This window comes from Marmota flaviventris, chromosome 2, assembly GCF_047511675.1.
Source record: "Marmota flaviventris isolate mMarFla1 chromosome 2, mMarFla1.hap1, whole genome shotgun sequence".
In the NCBI taxonomy this organism is placed as follows: domain Eukaryota; kingdom Metazoa; phylum Chordata; class Mammalia; order Rodentia; family Sciuridae; genus Marmota; species Marmota flaviventris.
This window is the reverse complement of record NC_092499.1, coordinates 174795083-174814246: the sequence shown is the minus strand read 5'-3', so window position 1 is coordinate 174814246 and position 19164 is coordinate 174795083. Positions and strand designations below refer to the sequence as shown.

The 19164-nt window shown below is 42.4% G+C and overlaps 1 protein-coding gene across 5 annotated transcripts in view; it reads left to right on the top strand.

Moving 5' to 3' along the window:
• The window catches only part of Ptpra (protein tyrosine phosphatase receptor type A), a 122049-nt gene that overhangs the window by 96263 nt on the left and 6622 nt on the right, over window positions 1–19164 (top strand). For all 5 annotated transcript variants that reach the window (XM_027954468.2, XM_027954461.2, XM_027954447.2 and 2 more), the window contains 11 exons: window positions 189–279; window positions 1400–1476; window positions 2765–2801; window positions 6265–6362; window positions 7518–7637; window positions 8349–8515; window positions 8995–9130; window positions 10286–10435; window positions 11842–11935; window positions 12223–12299; window positions 12785–12919. In XM_027954468.2, the coding sequence (XP_027810269.2) occupies window positions 189–279; window positions 1400–1476; window positions 2765–2801; window positions 6265–6362; window positions 7518–7637; window positions 8349–8515; window positions 8995–9130; window positions 10286–10435; window positions 11842–11935; window positions 12223–12299; window positions 12785–12919 (1182 nt within the window). The remainder of the gene's footprint in view (window positions 1–188; window positions 280–1399; window positions 1477–2764; window positions 2802–6264; window positions 6363–7517; window positions 7638–8348; window positions 8516–8994; window positions 9131–10285; window positions 10436–11841; window positions 11936–12222; window positions 12300–12784; window positions 12920–19164) is intronic.

The following is a 19164-nucleotide window of genomic DNA, read 5'->3' as shown; positions in this document are numbered from 1 at the left end:
ATTCTGAGGGGCTTGCAGTTGTTTAGAGGAGAGGAGCATTCTCTCTGTTAGACTGTAAGTATTCACCTGAGTCTAGGCCTCATCCCCAGAGTAAAGGTAGAACTTGCTGCCAGGTCAGGTTTGGTGAGAGTCTGTACGTTTGCTGTTTATCCCTTTTTAAAGTCCTCTAATTTCTCTTACCTTTTCAGGCTCTCCCTGCTTGTCCTATCCAGGCCACCTGTGAGGCTGCCTCCAAAGAGGAAAACAAGGAAAAAAATCGTTATGTAAACATCTTGCCTTGTGAGTGTTTGTTGGGTTTGGTGTTGGGGGGGATTATAACCTGAAATTAATCTCTGACCAGATTTTCTGAGGATGGAAAGAATCACGGGAGGGTGATAGCTAGACTAGGGTCAAGACTTCAGGCTGAAAAATCCATTACATGGCTTCTCTTGCCACCCCACAGGGTCACTTGGGCTGGTTCATCAAGATTTTTGTTGCAGACTTAAAGTTTTAGGAGGCCAGAGAGAAAAGTTTAATAGGACCAGACAGGAAGTAGGTTATTGGGGTGTTGTTTTATTGTAATGCTCATTGAAAGAAATTCCAATACAGAGTTTTTTTTATACCCCTTCCCAGAGTTAGTCTTTGCTCATCAGTTGATCTATAATCTAAAAATATTTTTGTAGCCCAGTAGTCTCCAGAATGGAACATGCATAATCCAGGCAGGTATAAGAGGAAAATATTTGAACTTGATTTTATATTGCTTTTTAAAAAATTTATCCTTCTAAAATTTTTATATTTTAGGGTCATAGTTATGTTAGCTTTTATGCATAATTTATCAGTAAATGAACATATGTTGGAGATGCATGCTCAAATTTTTATTGGTTACATATGGGACCCAAAAAATTAAGACCACTCTACTAGACATTTACAGCCACTTATTTGTATACTTATATATGTATATACATAAATGTATTTGCTATATATTTTAAAAATATAATTGGTATATTGTACACATTGAACTTTTTGCGGGGGGGTGGGGGGGTGGGAGGGTGGAAGGGGGACGGTGCTGGGGATTGAACCCAGGGCTTCCTGTACATGAGGCAAATGTTATACCACTGAGCTAGATCCCCAAACCCCTTTCTTTTTTCTTTTTACCTTATATATTATCAGTTCATCTGTCAAACAATTTCCTTTTTATCAATTGGTTAGTATTTCATACAGTGGGTATATGTGAGTATGTATTCCCTGATGATAGTTGTGTTTAAGAATTTGGGATCTTAAAAATATGTTGGAATGACATCTTTATACATCAGTATTTCAGTACACATAAGACTGCAGATGTCTCAGCTGACCTAAACAATTGCATCAGAGAGAAATAAAATTGGATTTACTGGAATAGTAATTGTTGGATTTTTCCTAGATGACCACTCTAGAGTCCACCTGACACCTGTTGAAGGGGTTCCGGATTCTGATTACATCAATGCTTCATTCATCAATGTAAGGAACTCATGCTTTTCTCATTTATCTCCCTGAAAGACCATTGTCTACCATGTGTTGGGTTTTTTCCCAGCTGTATGTTAGGAGGGATATTTGCCATTTTTCCTTAAGTCTGATTTTTTTTAAAAGACCAAATATTTTAAAAATATATCTCAGTTTTTATCTTCCAGTGATTAGAAACATTTGCCCAAACTTAAATTCTTCTCAGTACAAATTTTAATAGGCTTCCTATTGCTGACTCTGCATATGTCCATCTCTGAGTTATAATGCTTTCTCCTTCTGTGTTCAGAAGCACATCTATGCTGCCCTTGTTTAAACTGGAATAGAAAATGGCTTCTCAGATTTAGGCCCCTTCTTCTATTTGGCCTCTGACTTGTAGACTTGTGTTTCATATCATTACCTTGGTATGACCTGGCATCCCATCGAAACTTCCTCCTTCATTGCCCATTGTATTGCTGTCTAAAAGGGGAAGAGGGTGATTCACAGCCCTTAAAATGATTTTTCACTTTCCTATGACTTCTCAAGTGAGTACCATATGTAAGTGATTAGGTTGAAAGTTGTAACTGGAACAGTAAGGACTAAAAAAAGAAAGTTAATGCAGTTTTAGTTTTTCAGAGGTTCCTTATCTGTTGAGTGGCCTCTCCAGGCTCCTTTGCTTCTTGTCTCCCACTGCCTTTCTTGGGAAACCTATTCTCAAAACACTTGGAGCTATTCCCAGAATGTTTTGCATTGGGTAAAACATCCTCAAAAAAAGTAATAATAAGCTAGGGCATGGTGATATGAGTCTATTCCCAGCTACTTGGGAGGCTGAGGTGAGAGTTTCTACTTGAGCCCAGGAGTTTCAGACCTGAGCAATATAGTGAGACCCCCCCATAGCTACGTAAAGAAATAAAACAACCCTTTGTTCTTCTCAGAGTAGGCCCAGCTTCATCCCTGCAATTACCTCATATGCTTCTGTCTTGGAAGGTTCTTACCCAGTAACACTAAAACATACATTATGGGCTGCTGATAAAACATCAGAAACATAGTCTAGCCTAGGAGTTGTTATTTTAATATCCTTATACCAGTATTCCCTAATAATTTTTTGAAAAGATTACTTATACTGTTTGCAGTTTGTAATCTTTGTTTTTATCCTCAAAGCTAATCTCTTGGGAATTTCTGTAATGGAAATTCTCATTAATTGCCTGGACCTTTTCACAAGGAAGGCCTTGTTAACTGGTTCAGGGTTAGACTAGAGAATTTCATTCCTATTAACTTTTTGTTCTCACTTTATTCTCCCGCCTCCCAGGGCTACCAGGAAAAAAACAAATTCATTGCTGCACAAGGTAAAGTAATGACAACATTTTATTCTTGGTCTTAACCGTGATCTCCAGTGGATTTGGGGTTTCCCCTATTCCAAAGACTGAATGGATTAGCGAGAATGCAGTAGCTTTTCTGTAGTTTTATTACTATTTAAAAGAAATGAAACCCACCTCACAGGTTACAACTAAGGGCTTTCATTCATCTTGATGACTTGATATCCAGGGATCCTTTAAAAGAGGTTCTTTTGCCCAGGCACTGTGGTACACACCTGTAATCCCAGCAGTTTGGGAGGCTGAGGCAAGAAGATCACAAGTTCAGCATGGGCAACTTAGTGACCCTTAGCAATGTAGACCCTATTTCAAAATTTAAAAATATAACAATAATAAAAGAACTGGGAGTGTAGCTCAATGATAAAGTGCCCCTAAGTTCAATCCACAGTACCAAGGGTTTAAAAAAAAAAACGGGGGGGGGGGGGAGTGAGTAATTGATGTTAATGTGGTCCACTGACTTATTCAGTTATTTATTGACCATATCTTATATAATAGACACTGGCCTAAGTGATGGGGCTATGGAGGGAATGAAACAATATAAAGTCTCTGCCTTTTTGGAGCATTTAGTTGGTAAAGTTTGCGGCAAGTAAACATATTAACAGAAATGTGAATAAGTGACTATGCTGTTCATTATAATGGCCACTTAGCCACATGTGGCCATTTAAGATTAAATTTTAAGTTTGATATAGCTTGCCTATTGTGTGAGGTTCTAAGTTCCATTTCCAGCACCTAAAAAAAAAAAAAAAAAAACCCACATTACATTAAATTTTAATTAATAAAATTTAAAGTTTGTTTCTTGATTGTGTACTAAGACTTATTGATCTTTTGTTTTAAGGCTCAATAGCTACATGTTGCTAGAGGCTACTGTGTTAGTGCAGATATAAAACATTTCCATAATTGCAGAAAGTTCTATCAGATGATAAAAAAGATACAAACTAAAACAGATGTAGCAATGAAATAAGGTAGTCAGGGAAAGCCTCAGAAACTCCTTGTTACAGCAGCCTCCCCTGGGGCCTACCTATTGCCTGACAAGGCTCTGCTTTCCCTCCCTCTGTATACAGCCACCTCTTAGTTCAGACTATTTCATTTTGGGTGGGGATGTTGCTCAGTGGTAGAGCACACTCAAGGCCCTGGGTTCAATCCCTAGCACACACAAAAAAAGTGAAAAATAAAAAATAAAATTTGTTTTTATTTTTACTAAAGGGAATACTTGGAGTAATAAAAGGCAGAGAAGGAAAAAAATTAAAAAGTGAAAAGAATCAAGAAAACTGGATATATATAAATATATCCATGGCTTTTGTACCATGGATTATTCAGGAAATAAAGAAAAAGAATTTAAGAAAGTCAAAGGGAATGTAAAACTTGTAAACAAACAAATTTATGCTCATACTTGCAGTCTCAGAACTGGGGAGACTGAGGTGGTAGAATCACTTCACTAGTTTCAGACTAGCCTGGACAACATAGCAGGGCCCTTTCTCATAAACAAATATAAATCAACAACAATTCTCTCCCCTTTCTTCTTTAGTTTTGTGGTCTAATGCCTCTGAGGCAATGTTTTTAATCTGTTGGCTCCTGGTAGGTGCTGTAATCCCTTATAAAGCTCCTCTCCCTCAGTCAGGCAGCCATGCACAATGTGCCCTTCTCCCCATCTTCCCAATAAAATTGGATCCCAGTTTTGAGTTAAGGTAATATTTGTTACTTCCATTTTCATGAATATACATATATTCACAACTGAAACGTGGAATACTGTGTTGTTTTGTACATTTTGCCCCTTCTTTTTTGGGAATTAATGATTGCACTTTTTCATAGTCATTTATTCTCCCTCCTTCCCTCCCTTTCTTTTTTTTTTTTTTTTTTTGGAGGGGAGGGTGGTGCTGGGGATTGAACCCAGGGCCTTGTGCATGTGAGGCAAGTACTCTACCAACTGAGCTATAACCCCAGCCCCCATTCTTTCTTTCTTTATTTTTATTTATACATGACAGCGGAATGCATTACAATTTTTATTACATAAATAGAGCACAACTTTTCATATCTCTGGTTGTATACAAAGTATATTCACACCAATTTGTGACTTCATACATGTACTTTGGATAATAATGATCATCACATTCCACCATCATTTCTAACCCCATGCCCCGTCCCTTCACCTCTAACCCCTCTGCCTTTTCTAGAGTTCGACTATTCCTCCCATGTTCCCTCTCCCACTATGAATAAGCCTCCTTATATCAAAAAAGGTATACTCATAAACTGCTGGTGGGACTGCAAATTGGTGCAACCAATATGGAAAGCAGTATGGAAATTTCTTGGAAAATTGGGACTGGACCACCATTTGAACCAGCTATCTCTCTCCTCGGTCTGTACCCAAAGGACTTAAAAACAGCACACTACAGGGACACAGCCACATCAATGTTTATAGCAGCACAATTCACAACAGTATAGCACCAACCTAGTTGCCCTTCACTAGATGAGTGGATTAAAAAAAATGTGGCATATACACACAATGGAATATTACTCAGCAATAAAAGAGAATAAAATCATGACATTTGTCGGTGAATGGATGGAGTTAGAGAAGATAATGCTAAGTGAAGTTAGCCAATCCCAAAAAACCAAATGCCAAATGTTTTCTTTGATATAAGGAGGCTTAGTCATTTACCTTTTTAATATGCCTACCTCTAATTTTTCCCCTAAACTTTTTTGCAATGCTGGTGATCAGTCCCAGGGCCTTGCACACACTAGGCATCCCCTAAAATCATTATTAGAAGTATATATATTTCCTCTCAGTACTTTCAGATACACAAGGTTTAATTTAAAAAAAAAAAAATTAATTTAAATTCCTTCTGGAGCCTTCCTTGGCTCCATGTTGGATTGGTTGTCAGAGGCTCTCTAGCCTCCTAAGTCTCCTAAAGCTTCCCTTTACAAACACTCTGGGAATTTCATTAGTCTCTGTTAGGTCCCATTTCTTTCTCTCTTTGTTACCTGATAATTGTTTAGAATCTTCTTGTAAATTTTGAATTCCAGCCTAGACAAGTCACTCATCTTTGGGGCTGAAAACGTTCACTTCAGCATGATAGGAAGGAGTAAATGTCACATCAAGCATCTAGCCTACTATCTGGACCATAATGTAGGTATTCAGTAAGCAGTCATGATTTCTAATCCATAACTTTAATATCCTTGAGAGACACCGTGTTCTGTTATGTTTTGACAGCTTCTTGCCTCCAATCATGGTCAAGTGCCTGGCACATACATGGTGGTTACAAGGGAAACATTCAACTTTTAGGTAGCTGGGTTGGATGTTTAGCTGAAAACATGGACATAGGATTTCAAAAGCCAGAAATGGATCTTCCTAATTTCTTAGCACCTTTCTTCTCTTTAGTGTGTGTGTGTGTGTGTGTGTGTGTGTGTGTGTGTGTTTAATCTTTGCTGTTGGCTACTTTAGGACCAAAAGAAGAAACAGTAAATGATTTCTGGAGGATGATCTGGGAACAAAACACAGCCACCATCGTCATGGTGACCAACCTAAAAGAGCGAAAAGAGGTGAGTGGAGAAATTATATAAGGGGGGTCTTGATATGGATGTGGCCAGCAGAAGGGCTACTCTCTGGAGCTCTGAGTTGGAGCCTGGCTATCTATTCTTTGTGGCTGTTGTGCCATGGATCATTCAGGCAAACACAAGCTGATGTGTGTACTAGACTCTTCTATGGCCTGGAAGCCTCAGATGAACTTGGGGGGGCTAGGGCAGATTCCCACATCTGGTAGTCAAACAGCTTGCTCTGGTTCTAAAATAACTTGGAAGGAAGACATAGGCCTTTAGTTAAGGGAAAACCACAGAGGCTATTCTCCCGTAGTTTCTCAAGTCCCTTATTCCCCTGGTTTCCTATCCCATCTCCTGAGGCCTTTAGGTATATCCTAAAGTTGACAGAGGGACCTGTGCGAACTGACACCCTGAAGGAATGCAGAACAACCTGAGGCTTGGGGCCTGGTCCTGTAGTCAGATTTCTGATTGCTCCTTTTCCTTGTGTGGCTGCCACGTCTACTCCTGGCCTTACCCAGCATCATCAGTGGGTCACAGCCAGTGCCAGTTCTGGGTTCTATATCAAACCCCAGAGAAGAATCCCCATTTGTGGCAATATTTCTCAAGGATGGCCTTTGAATCACCTTGCTCACCGTCCTGGGGTGTTTAAGGGTTGATCAGCAGCTCCCCAGTGCCTAAGAGGGATAGTGCTAGGACTGGGCTTTAGTTTAGATTCCTTCAAATAGACCTCTGATTCTTTAAAGCTGCCGAAGACTCGGTGAACAGAGAAGGCCTTAGACCTCTCATAGCAGGTTTATAGTCTGCCATAGTCCATCTTGGTGGCCCTCTCATATCAGACTGCTGGCTCCAGGAGTTCAGACAGGCTTGCCCCTAAATCCTGATCTGGGATATTGTGGAAGGACAGATTTTATAAATAAAATTACTTCAGATTTGCCCTGAATTAAAGGGGTGAGTGTGGGAAAGATAAGTATGGGACTGATGCTCTGTGAAGAGATTATGGAAGCTGAGGAATTTGATAAAAGGAAGTTAGAATGAATAAGCCCACAGCTTCCCGAGGTGAAAATAGAGGTGCTAGGGCTTTCTGGGGACTTCATTATGGCCCTTTGCATCAGCCAGGGGCAATCTGAGATGAGGGGGTATGTGTCTATTTCTTTCCAGTGTAAGTGTGCCCAGTACTGGCCAGATCAAGGCTGTTGGACCTATGGGAATATCCGTGTGTCTGTAGAGGATGTGACTGTCCTGGTGGACTACACAGTACGAAAGTTCTGCATTCAGCAGGTACTGTCTCCCGCTTCCTTTCCCAGTCTTGTTTAGGATCAGCTAACCACTGAGAGGATGGGAACAGGCTATTGTCCCCACTCCTATCCAATATGGTCAAGAATCACTAAGTGTGCCATATGTTTAAGTCTGAAACCAGAGATCTGACCTTCAGAGAGCTTCTCAGATCTTAAGAGGACAATGTTTTCATGACTTGGGAGTAAAGTATCAACTGATGTGGAGTTTGATCCAAGATATGACCAAGCATTATGGAGTAGGGGATTGAGAGGTAGCATAATCTGCCAGGTACTAGAGTCACCTTTCCTACTTCAAAGGCTTCTGATGACAAGGACCAGGTGGGCATATTCTTGGCACTCCAGAGCAACCGTGGAGGCCTGAGCCAAAGTTGCCTTTAGCTGAAGAGCCTGTGGTGCTTTGGAAAGGGCCTTGGTTCTCACCTTGCCATTTACTCATTCTGAAGCCTTGATAGGTCATTGAAGTTCTCTTGAGTTTTACCTTCCACACCTATAGGTTGAGAATAATATTAACAGCCCTGTCTAACTCATGGAGTTACTAGGAGTTACTAGGAAGATTCTCTGGCCATGGTCAGAACTTCTCTGGATACACTCTCTCTTTCTCATTGTAACTGACAATCATTGTTGTACCTTCCCTCCCGTGAGATGCCCATTCCTGGTTATCAAGGCCAACATAAAAGATTTCCTCATTTCACAGGTGGGTGATGTGACCAACAGAAAACCACAGCGCCTCATCACTCAGTTCCATTTTACCAGCTGGCCAGACTTTGGGGTGCCTTTCACCCCGATCGGCATGCTCAAGTTCCTCAAGAAAGTGAAGGCCTGTAACCCTCAGTATGCAGGGGCTATTGTGGTCCACTGCAGGTCAGTATGTCCTGACTCTTTGCTCCCCACATTCTGCCCACTTGGCCAGAGCAGGAAACAGCATAGGGTCCCTGGCTGAGGAAGGTGGCATAGAGAACATGAGCACTAGGGCCCCAGGGGGGAGCACCAAGAGAGACTCTTCAAGTTCTACTGCTGGTAGAGAATATGACTTGAGAAAAGAGGGAAGGAAGAGCAGTCCTCCAAGGTTGGTAGTGGGGAGACCCTGCTGTGGAGCTGGAGTATGTGATGACCATGTATCCTTGCAGCTTCAGATTCAGAGTTCTTAATGCTGATAGCTAGAGATCAGAAAGTCAGGGAAGAGTGGAGTTTCTGATTCCAAGAGAGTCCTAACTCCCTCCCCTTCAGAATTAGAATTTAGAGGCCTAGAAAAAAGAGCCCCAGCCTTTGTTGTCCTCCCTGCCTCCTCCAGTAAGGCATGCTGTTCATCCCAGTAACCATCCTCTGCCCTCTGGCTACAGTGCAGGTGTAGGGCGTACTGGTACCTTTGTCGTCATTGATGCCATGCTGGACATGATGCATACAGAGCGGAAGGTGGATGTATATGGCTTTGTGAGCCGAATCCGGGCCCAGCGCTGCCAGATGGTGCAAACAGATGTGAGTAATCTGTGGGTGAAGGTGGCGGTAGGTTTTTTCCTGGGGCTAAAATATCTGCCTACCTCAAGGGCTCACTCAGTCTCCCAGGTTATTGTAAATGATCGTCATTATACAGTGTGATGAAGAGCCCTTATAAATTATCTACTCAGCCGTGCTCGGTGGCACATACCCGTAATCCTAGCAGCCCGGGAAGCTGAGGCAAGGAGGATCACGAGTTCAAGTACTGCCTCAGCAATTTAGTGAGGCCCTGTCTCAAAAAAATAAAAGAACTGGGAATGTGGCTTAAGCACCCCTGGGTTCAATTCCTGATACCAAAACAAAGTGCTTAAAGAGAATACAAGCTGGGTGCGGTGATTTATGCCTATAATTCTAGCTATTCAGGAGGCTGAGGTAGCAGGATCGCAAGTATGAGACCAGTTTGGTAATTTTGCAAGACCCTGTCTCAAAAAAGGATTGGGGACATAACTCAGTTGTAGAGCACCCCTCACCTCTGGGTTCAATCCCTAGTATCAAAAGAAAGCAAGCAAGCACAGAGGAGGTTTTGACTTTGGGTATGGGCATGTCAGGAAGGCAGCTGTCATTTCACTGGTCTTTAAAAGATAAGGGAACATGGGCTGGGGATATAGCTTAGTTTGTAGAGTGCTTGCCTCACATGCACAAGACCCTGGGTTCAATCCCCAGCACCACAAAAAAAAAAAGGAACAGTCCTTGAGGAAAGCAAGTGAGTCATGATGTAGCTCAGCCACATCCAAGAAAAGGAATGAGATGGGCTTTGTGGCCAGGGCACAGCATGAGGAGGGAAGCTGTCAGGAGGCTGGGCATTACAGATTATCACAGACTTTATGTATCTCTACTTCTGATAGTCCTTTCAAACTTGAATCTGCCCTCTCAGAATGAGAAGTGTTGCATGTGTCCCCCTCACTAAGCTTCCACCATCCCCAAGGCAGATAGGAATACTGCCTTCCAAGCTAACCACCACCAGAAGGACTCATGCATTTCAAGTCCTGCTTCTCTGAGTAAGGGCAGTAAGAGGAATCATTTTGTCCCTGCTAGGATCAAAAGAAAAGAAAAATGGTCTGGGGATGGGAGGGATGATGTGGTATCATTAGGACTGTGTTGTCTATAACTGAGAACTTGGCATCATCTGTGTTTCAGATGCAGTATGTTTTTATATACCAAGCCCTTCTGGAGCATTATCTCTATGGGGATACAGAACTGGAAGTGACCTCTCTAGAAACCCACCTGCAAAAAATTTACAACAAAATTCCAGGGACCAGCAACAATGGATTGGAAGAAGAGTTTAAGGTGAGTTGGTACTAGATGACCAACTCCAGATTGAAGGGTCCATTTGGTCTGGGAATTGTGGGTCTGGGTAAATGACTCCTTGTGCATTTGCCCGCATATGGTAAGACCCCTGGTGAGGCATGCCAGTGGTTTAAGGAAGTGGCCCTTTCAGCTCCTGTTATTCTCAACTCATCTTCCTTGTTAGGAGTCACTTCAGTTTTGTTTAGGGGGAAAGAAAAACAGGTAACAATGTTTTTTGTTTTGTTTTGTTTAAAAAAAAAAAAAGCCCACAGGTGATTATATATAGCCAGGGCAAAATTTTTCTGTAAGGACCAGATAATAAATATTTTAGAGTTTGTAGACCATACAGTCTCTGTCCCAACTGCTTACTACTGCTATTGTAGCACCAAAGCAGGCATAGACAGATTGTGAACAAATGAGTAGGGCTGTTTCTATAAGACTTTATTTATAGGCAGCAGTCTGGATTTAGCCTATGCTGACTGCTACTGAATGCCATTAGATAATGTCTCTCAACACATAAGGCCTGTGTCAGGGCTGTGTAGCTCACTGGTAGATCATGTACTTAGTATTCATGAGATCCTGAGTTTAATCCTTTCCACCAAAAGCATCCCAAGTCATGCTCTCATCAATGAAAAGTGCTCCCAGAAGCAAGTGATTTGTAGTTTCAGGTGAGAATGACACCTTTCCTTAAAAGCAGTTCTTCTCATACTATGGTGTATACGCTGGGGATCCTGACAGATACAGGTTCTGATTCAGCAAGTCTGAGTTAGATCCTGACACTTTGCATTTGACATTCTGCATTTCTAACAAAATGGGAACAATGCTGATGATGTATGGGCTACACTTTGAGTAGCAAGGATCAGGAAGAATATGAGGGGAAGAGGGGATACACATTTGGATAAGTTTTTCTAAGAAGTCTGAGACTACCTCTGGGGGTAGAACAGCAAGGTGGGCATCGGGTGGGCCTAGTTCCTTCTTCATACTGGAATCCTAGCTCCAGATCATAAAGTTCTAGGCCAAAGGAATCCCAGAAGAACTCATACAACAGCCTGGAAGGGGTTGTCTCTCAGTGGTAGAGCGCTCACCTAACATGGGCGGGACCCAGGTTCGATCCTCAGCACCACATAAAAATAAAGGCATGGTGTTGTGTCCATCTACACCTAGAAAATAAATATTAAAAAAAAAAAAGAGCCTGGAAGGCAGTATTTACTAAACACTGACTTGACTGTTCCTGAGCTTAAAGAAAGAAACAGTGTTCCAACAAAAACATGTAGAAATGGAGATCAGGGCCCTAGGGGAAGAACAGAGTGCTGACAAGGACCCTGGAGATGCAGGCCCGGTGACAGGCAGTCTTGTTAGGTGTAGTTACTTGGGTCAATAATGTTCTACTTCCCTTCCTCATTCAGAAGTTAACATCAATCAAAATCCAGAATGACAAGATGCGGACTGGAAACCTTCCAGCCAACATGAAGAAGAACAGAGTTTTACAGATCATTCCATGTAAGTGCCCTATCCCCTAATTCTTTCCACCCTTTCTACTTCTCAGGGACTAATTAATGATTGGTTTGGAGACAAGAATCAGGGCATTACCTCTTGATGCTCCCAGTGCTTTAATGGCCCCTGTAAATAAAATATCATAAGGAGGCAAAGCCTTTCTTTCTCCTGGGCAAAAAACAAGCTTGCCCTTGCCCAGCTGGGATTACATCTGCTAAGGGCCAAGGGCAGGAGCAGTGGAAAGAAAGAGATTGGGCATGTTGGTGAGCTACCAGCCACTGTTCTTCCTGCAGATGAATTCAACAGAGTGATCATTCCAGTTAAGCGAGGTGAAGAGAACACAGACTATGTGAATGCATCCTTCATTGATGTAAGTGTTGGCTGTGCCTGAGCTCCCAGCACCCCATAGAAATTCCCTGGACTTAACAGTGCTTCCCTCACAAATCTCCCTGGAAGGATCTTATTTGAATCAGTCAGCAATTACTGAATTCTGATACCTTCCCACCCACCTAGCTTACTAGGTTTGTCCAGCCCCAAAGAATAGAAGGTGGGCAAAACATAGTGCACTCCAGTGTGATACCTAAAGTGAAACTTTACCACACACTCATCTAGGCTAAAAAAAACTGACCTGACCTTTCCCATTCCTGTTCTTCTCATCCTAGCTCCAGCACCCCTTTCCTTTCCCCAGAGTTTGATCTTTGGCCACTGGGGAGCTCTGCCTGGGATGTTTTTGCCTCCAGCAGCTCCTATCCTTTCCTAGTGTCTTGTCTCATTGCCTCCCAGAAAGGCCCATCTTTTCCATTCACCCCTCCCTGATTATACCACCTCGTCCCTGTAATTGACCTGTCTGTATAGGGCTACCGGCAGAAGGACTCTTACATTGCCAGCCAGGGCCCTCTTCTCCACACAATTGAAGACTTCTGGCGTATGATCTGGGAGTGGAAATCATGTTCCATCGTGATGCTAACAGAACTGGAGGAGAGAGGCCAGGTGAGTTCAAAAAGGGCCTGGGCTGTGAGAGAGACAGTGTGAACAAGTGTGTGTATAGGGGTAGGGGTAGGCTAGAAGGTAGTTCTTAATTTTTACTTTGATTATACTGTCCACAAAGCCATTTTCAGACTTATTATCTAGTCTGTTAGGGTCTGAGCTATCATCAGCTTCTCCCAGGACTGGAAAGCAAAACAGTTCCCACCCTTTCACTTTTCTCCAGAATACAACCCCCAGCCTAGCCTTTGCACACATTCTCTGCACCCAACCCCCCCAGGCAGGGCAGAACCGGCAAGAGGAGGGATACAGAGCCAGTCCAGGGCATGGTGAGTGTCTCTAAGAAGGGGGTCACCTCTTCTGGATAAATGAAAGAAAACAATAGAATTTGAGAAATAACAAAAGCAAGAAATGTACAGCTTAAATTTCATTAATAAGGAAATGGAGTTTTCCCCCTAGAAACATGTGCCCTTTTTTGGCTGAGTAGGTGATTTAAGAGGGATAAAGCCAGAGGACAAAGTGACCCAGTGCCAGACCAGCCATGCTTCACAGGCTTAACAAGGAAGTCTTAAAAAAAAAAAAACACTCCCTCAAGTCAGTTAAAAAGTGTTGTCTGGGGACTCAGAGGTCCCCCAGAGCTCCCAGGGAATAGAAGAAATCTCACCACTACTACTGATTCAGTCATGCCACCTCCATGGGGCACTCTCATCTCAGGGATTCTCCCTCTAACTCTCATTACTGGCAGCCAGTCTGTGCTTCCACTGTGCTTATTCTTTTTTTTTTTTTTTTTAAGAGAGAAAGAATTTTTTAATATTTGTGTTTTAGTTTTCGGTGGACACAACATCTTTATTTTTATGTGGTGCTGAGGATCAAACCCAGCACCCTGTGCATGCCAGGCCAGCGTGCTACCGCTTGAGCCACATCCCCAGCCCACTTATTCTTTTTTTTTTTTTTTTTTAATTTTTTTAATATTTATTTTTTAGTTTTTTTCGGCGGACACAACATCTTTGTTTGTATGTGGTGCTGAGGATCGAACCCGGGGCCAGGCGAGTGCGCTACCGCTTGAGCCACATCCCCAGCCCAGCCCACTTATTCTTATAAACACTCTTTCTGTTGAGGTTATACAGTGAAGTAATTAGGTGCTTCTTTAGGCCTGGGATGTTATGTAACAAGGATCAGAATCAATAAAATGATCCTGGAGAAGCTAGCAAGGCTTGGTAGGAAAGTTTCTCCTAAGCTATAATGAAGAATTGAGACTTTTTAAAGCACTTTAAGAGTCTTTGACAAATCCAGTTTGTGGTGTATTTTTTTGTTTGTTTTTGTTTTTGTTTGTTCTGTTTTTAATCCCTTGGTAACACCAGGAGAACAGTGAGGAGAAATGGGCAAGCCAGAAGCAGAGGGGAACTATGGAAGTTTTATTGATGGCTTGAACTCTGCTGAGCTGGTCAGAGAGAGTGGAGAGGTGAGGAGGGCCCAATAGGAAAAGAGTTAAGCACAGCACCCACTCAGGAGTCACTGAGTTTGTTGTCAATTAAAAATTAAAAACATTAAGCATGTTTTACATTGGTTCCAAGCAGTTAGTTCCCATTCTGTGCTTGTGCAGTTTATTTAACTTTGATACAGGCTTCATACCTGTATCAATACCCCAACATTTCATTATGTCAGGTTTGTAGTTTGTGGGTTTTTGTTTTTTGCTCAGTCATTTCACTCAGTAACTAGTCTTCCCAGGCTTGTATTATTGACAGGCATCCCTCATAGATCTTTGTCTATTATTAGTAACAAGATTGATGAAATGGGAGGTTTGGTTAAGTCCTTGGCCTTGCACTCAAGAAAACATGCACTGAGTAACAAAGGCCAGCTGGGACAGAAGTGGCTGTGTTATCAGGGCCTAGTGCATGTCTGCTAGCCCTCTGATAGCCACAAGGGGATATGTGGATTAGACCAGAGCTTTACATGTTTTTCCCCATTCCGTCTGCAGGTGAATGATGGGAAGGCCCAAAGAATAGGCAGAAGAGCTGGAATAGGAAGCTCAGAGACATCTCTTGGTCCACTGCCCTATAATGAAATGTAGCTCAGTGAATATCTCTGACCCTGTCTAGTCTGATTATCAGGCTTCTTTTTAAACTTACTTTGGTACTGGGGATGAACCCACAGCTTGGCACATGCTGAGCAAACACTGTGCCACTGAGCTACATCCCTACCCCTCAGACTCTTTCAGTCTTGAAGAGAGCTTAATGAGAGTTTAGGGTAGAGGGGCAGGAAGCATTTATCTTGGGTAACAGTGAGGGGAAGAGCCATGCACACCTAGTCCTCCAATCCATTGGTCAAGCCTGTTATCAGTTGGGTGGACCCCCTTTCCTTCTGCCACTGTGCCTTAGCCTCTGTCTTCCCAGGGCTATCAAAATAGCCAGTAGCTTTTGCTCTTAGAAACTTCTTAGTGAATCAGAACAGGACATTAGTCGCATTTTTCATAGGGCCTCACTGGCCTCCAAGATAAAATTTCACTTATTGTTTCATCTCTCATTCATGTCAGGTGTAGCTCCCAGAGATAAACACAGTAAGCCTAAATAACATAGTGAAGGGTGTGTATGTTTATACAAAGTGACACCACCACTCCTTATGTCAGTAGTATAAAAGTCTGATCCCCAAATATAAATTTTCTACCATATAAATAAAAATCTCAAAGGAATTAAAATTTCTCTTGAGTTTTCTCGTTCTTCTCCACTTTAACCAAAAGGATGCATCAAGATGCTTGGGAAGGCATGGGTTCCTTCAGTAGCCACAGCTTGGAACAGGCATCAGTGTGAGCAGGGCAGTGCTACCAGCTCCCGCACTGTGCCAGTCCAATCTGACTCTCATTCTGTTTCTTTAAAGCATCAGTAGAACACGATGCCCACAAAGTTGAGTCCCTACTACTGTTGTCAGCCTTGTACCATAAAGAGACTTAGTGCTGTCTAAGGCAAGGAGGGTGAACAAAGACCACAGGAGAAAAGACAGAAAAGCTGGGCTTAGGCTTCATCAGGATGCCACTGTATAGAGTCCATAACCTGAAAATTAAATCTGAGATTAAACCTCAGCTCCCAAGCTCTCTTCTCCCACTTAATGACTTCTTCACCTGGTTTACCACCCCTTTGGGGCCTTTATTCCTGTTTCTGTTCTTTTATCGATTTGGTGTTTGTTTTGGTGAGGGGGTGTTGGTTGATTTGCAGTGGGATCTTACTGTGTTGCCCAGACTGATCTTGAATTCCTGGGCTCAAGTGATCTTCTTGCCTCAGCTCAGCTGAGACTATAGGCATGTGTCCCTGTGCCTGGTTTTCTATCTCTGGTTTTGGAGGCATCAGTATCCATGAGGGTGATCTATCTACCCTTAGTCTTTCTGTTTCTTGGCTTCCTCAGCTACCAGTTCCCATGGTCAAACCATGATCTTTTCATCCCCATGCCTTTAGAATCTTGATAGGACATTCTATACCCTGTTTATCACCTCCAATACAACATGGTACTTCTTACTTCTATTCCAGTAATTGTTTATCTTCACCAAATCTTAGAGCCATTGACTGCTCCACTTTCTCATTGTCAGTCACCTGGTTCATATTTTCACCTTCCTGTGTGTTCTGTTTGTAAAGTTTGTGTGGCTTGTCATTATTATCCTTCCCTTTCTAACACCCATTATTGCCTCATACTTTCTTACTTTCTTTCATGGCAAGGCCTCTATTCTGTTAAATCCAGTTACATATCTACATATGATAGCAAACATCACTGGGAAAAAACCAAAACTCTGCTGACTGTTCTCCCATTGAATTCACCACCACAAATCTAATGTGGGTAAAGCACTACCTAGCAATTCTATTGCTGTTCCTTCTTTTTTCTTTTTTAAGTTGTTGATAAACCTTTATTTTATTTATTTATATTCAGTGCTGAGAATCAAACTCAGTGTCTCACAATACAGGCAAGTACACTACCACTGGGCCACAACCCCAGCCCCCCTGTTCCTTTTTCTCTTCCTCAGATCTGCAGAATCCCCTTGCCTATCCCGCCATGTATCTTAGCTATAGCTTGGCCTCATTTTTCAAGAAATTGGACAAGAATACCCTCCTCAAACAGCAGCCCATTCACATCTGTAACAGTTCTCTTACCTGCCATCCTGGGGAAAGGGATCCTATAGCTCGATGCAGCCATCCACTGTGCTCTTGGTCCCATTCCCACCTCCCTCAAGGATCTTGCCACTGGAAGATCCTTGCTAGTCTTGTCTCCATCAACAGCTCCCCTCTCTACTTAGCAGCCCACACTATTACATTTCCTGTCTTTAAAAAACAAAATTATCTCCCCTAATCCTACATCCCCTTCCATCTAGATACTATTTTTATGTACTTCTTTCTAGATAAGTTCCTTTAAAGCATCTGCTTTCCCCTTTAGGTTCTCACCTCACTCTGTTCCTTTCATTCTTGACTGCAGTGGGACTGCTTTAGTTAAGATCACGGTGACATTGACTGTTATCTTGCCAAATCCAAAGATCATTTCTCTCTTTTTTTTCTTTTTCCTTTTGTTTGTTCTTGTTGTTGTCCTTATACCAACATTCGAAATAGTCAGTGCTTCCCTCTTTCTTGGAATATTTCTTTCTTTGATTTCCACAATCTCACCCCTGTCACTAGCCTTGCTAGTTTCTTTGTCATTTATTTTGTGACCTCCTTCTCCTCTGCATGACCTCTAAACACTCTCTGGAGGATTCTATACTCAGGCCTTATTAGCCCATTCTCTTATGACATGCTGTCCTTGAGGATCTCAGCCAAGCCTGTGGTCTTAAATACAACCCATACACCAAAGCCTTAAATCTTTGCCCCCAGCACAGTTACCTACTCCCCTTCCAATAGGGATCTCCCATATTCCTCATGGCCATGCATTTCCCATTGTGTACTAATGTATCCAGTACCTACCTGATATCTTCATGTGGTTGATTATTAAGAATCTCAGGCCAGTGGCACATGCCTGTAATCCCAACTGCTCAGGAAGCAGAGGCAGGAGGATTGTGAGTTCAAGGCCAGCCTCAGCAAAAAGCAAGGCACTAAGCAACTGTGAGACCCTGTCTCTTTAAAAAAAAAATGGACTGGGGATGTGGCTCAGTGGTTAAGTGCCTTTGAGTTCAATCCCCAGTACCTCTCCAAAAAAGAATCTAAGGCTCCATATGGCCCAAATGAAACTTGATTTTTCTCCCCACACTTCATGCTAATTCACCCCACTCTGAACTGTCTCAATAAATAGGACCATCTTCCACCCCACTGCTCCTGCTACAAGTCTAGGATTTCCCTTCCTTACTCTCTTTTCGTCACCACCACATGCAGTTTATCAGTGAGTCTTGATACCTGCTGAGCATATCCACTTCACTCTAGCTTAACAATGCCACTCATACAATATACCATCATCTCTAACCTACTAAGGGACATGCACATGGGGCAGTGGTTACACCTCTCACAAACCATGCCAGCACTAGGTCAACCTGGAGTTTCCTGGCAACCTGTCTTCCTGCTTCTAGACCCATTGAGTCAGTTCTTCACATGGCAGCCAGGAATATTTCTTTCTTTGATTTCCACAATCTCCACAGCACCCTTTTGAAAAATACAAATGTAATCATGTTACTCTTTATCTTAAAATCATCTTTGGGCTTTTAGAGACCTTGAGGAAAAAAATCTACCTATGCATATGAAATTTAGAAACTTTTTTTTTTGGTTATTTAGTCCCCACACTTAAATTGGGCCCTTCCTTTTAGTTTCACTTGCTTATTTTAAATCCCCTAGTTTTCATTTTCTCCTATCCCCTCTACCCTCAATGGGCTAAGTAGGGCATGGTTTATATGCTGGGTCACAGCCTCTGTCCTTGAGACTGGTCTCCCGTATTCCTCATGGCCATGCATTTCCCATTGTCCTTCTCTCAATTCTCCATCCCAGCAGAATCTTGGCATTTTTAGCCTGGGCTACAGTTAGGATAGCCAGTGCTGCTACAGTTTTTTCTGGATTCTTTAAACCTACATCCTGCCTCCTAAGGAAGGGGTCCCTTAGCCCAGAGGATAATAGATATCTGATTGAAACTGCTCTGTGCCTTCCATCAACTTACCACAGCCTGTGAACTAATGCCAGACAGCTGTCACTGCCGCCGTTTCATAGACGAGAGAGAGAGAGGCCTCTGGGGATTGTTTCCCTCTGTTTCCCACCTTTTCCCTCTTAGATGATTTGACTTGGTTTGAGATGGGGACTCAACAA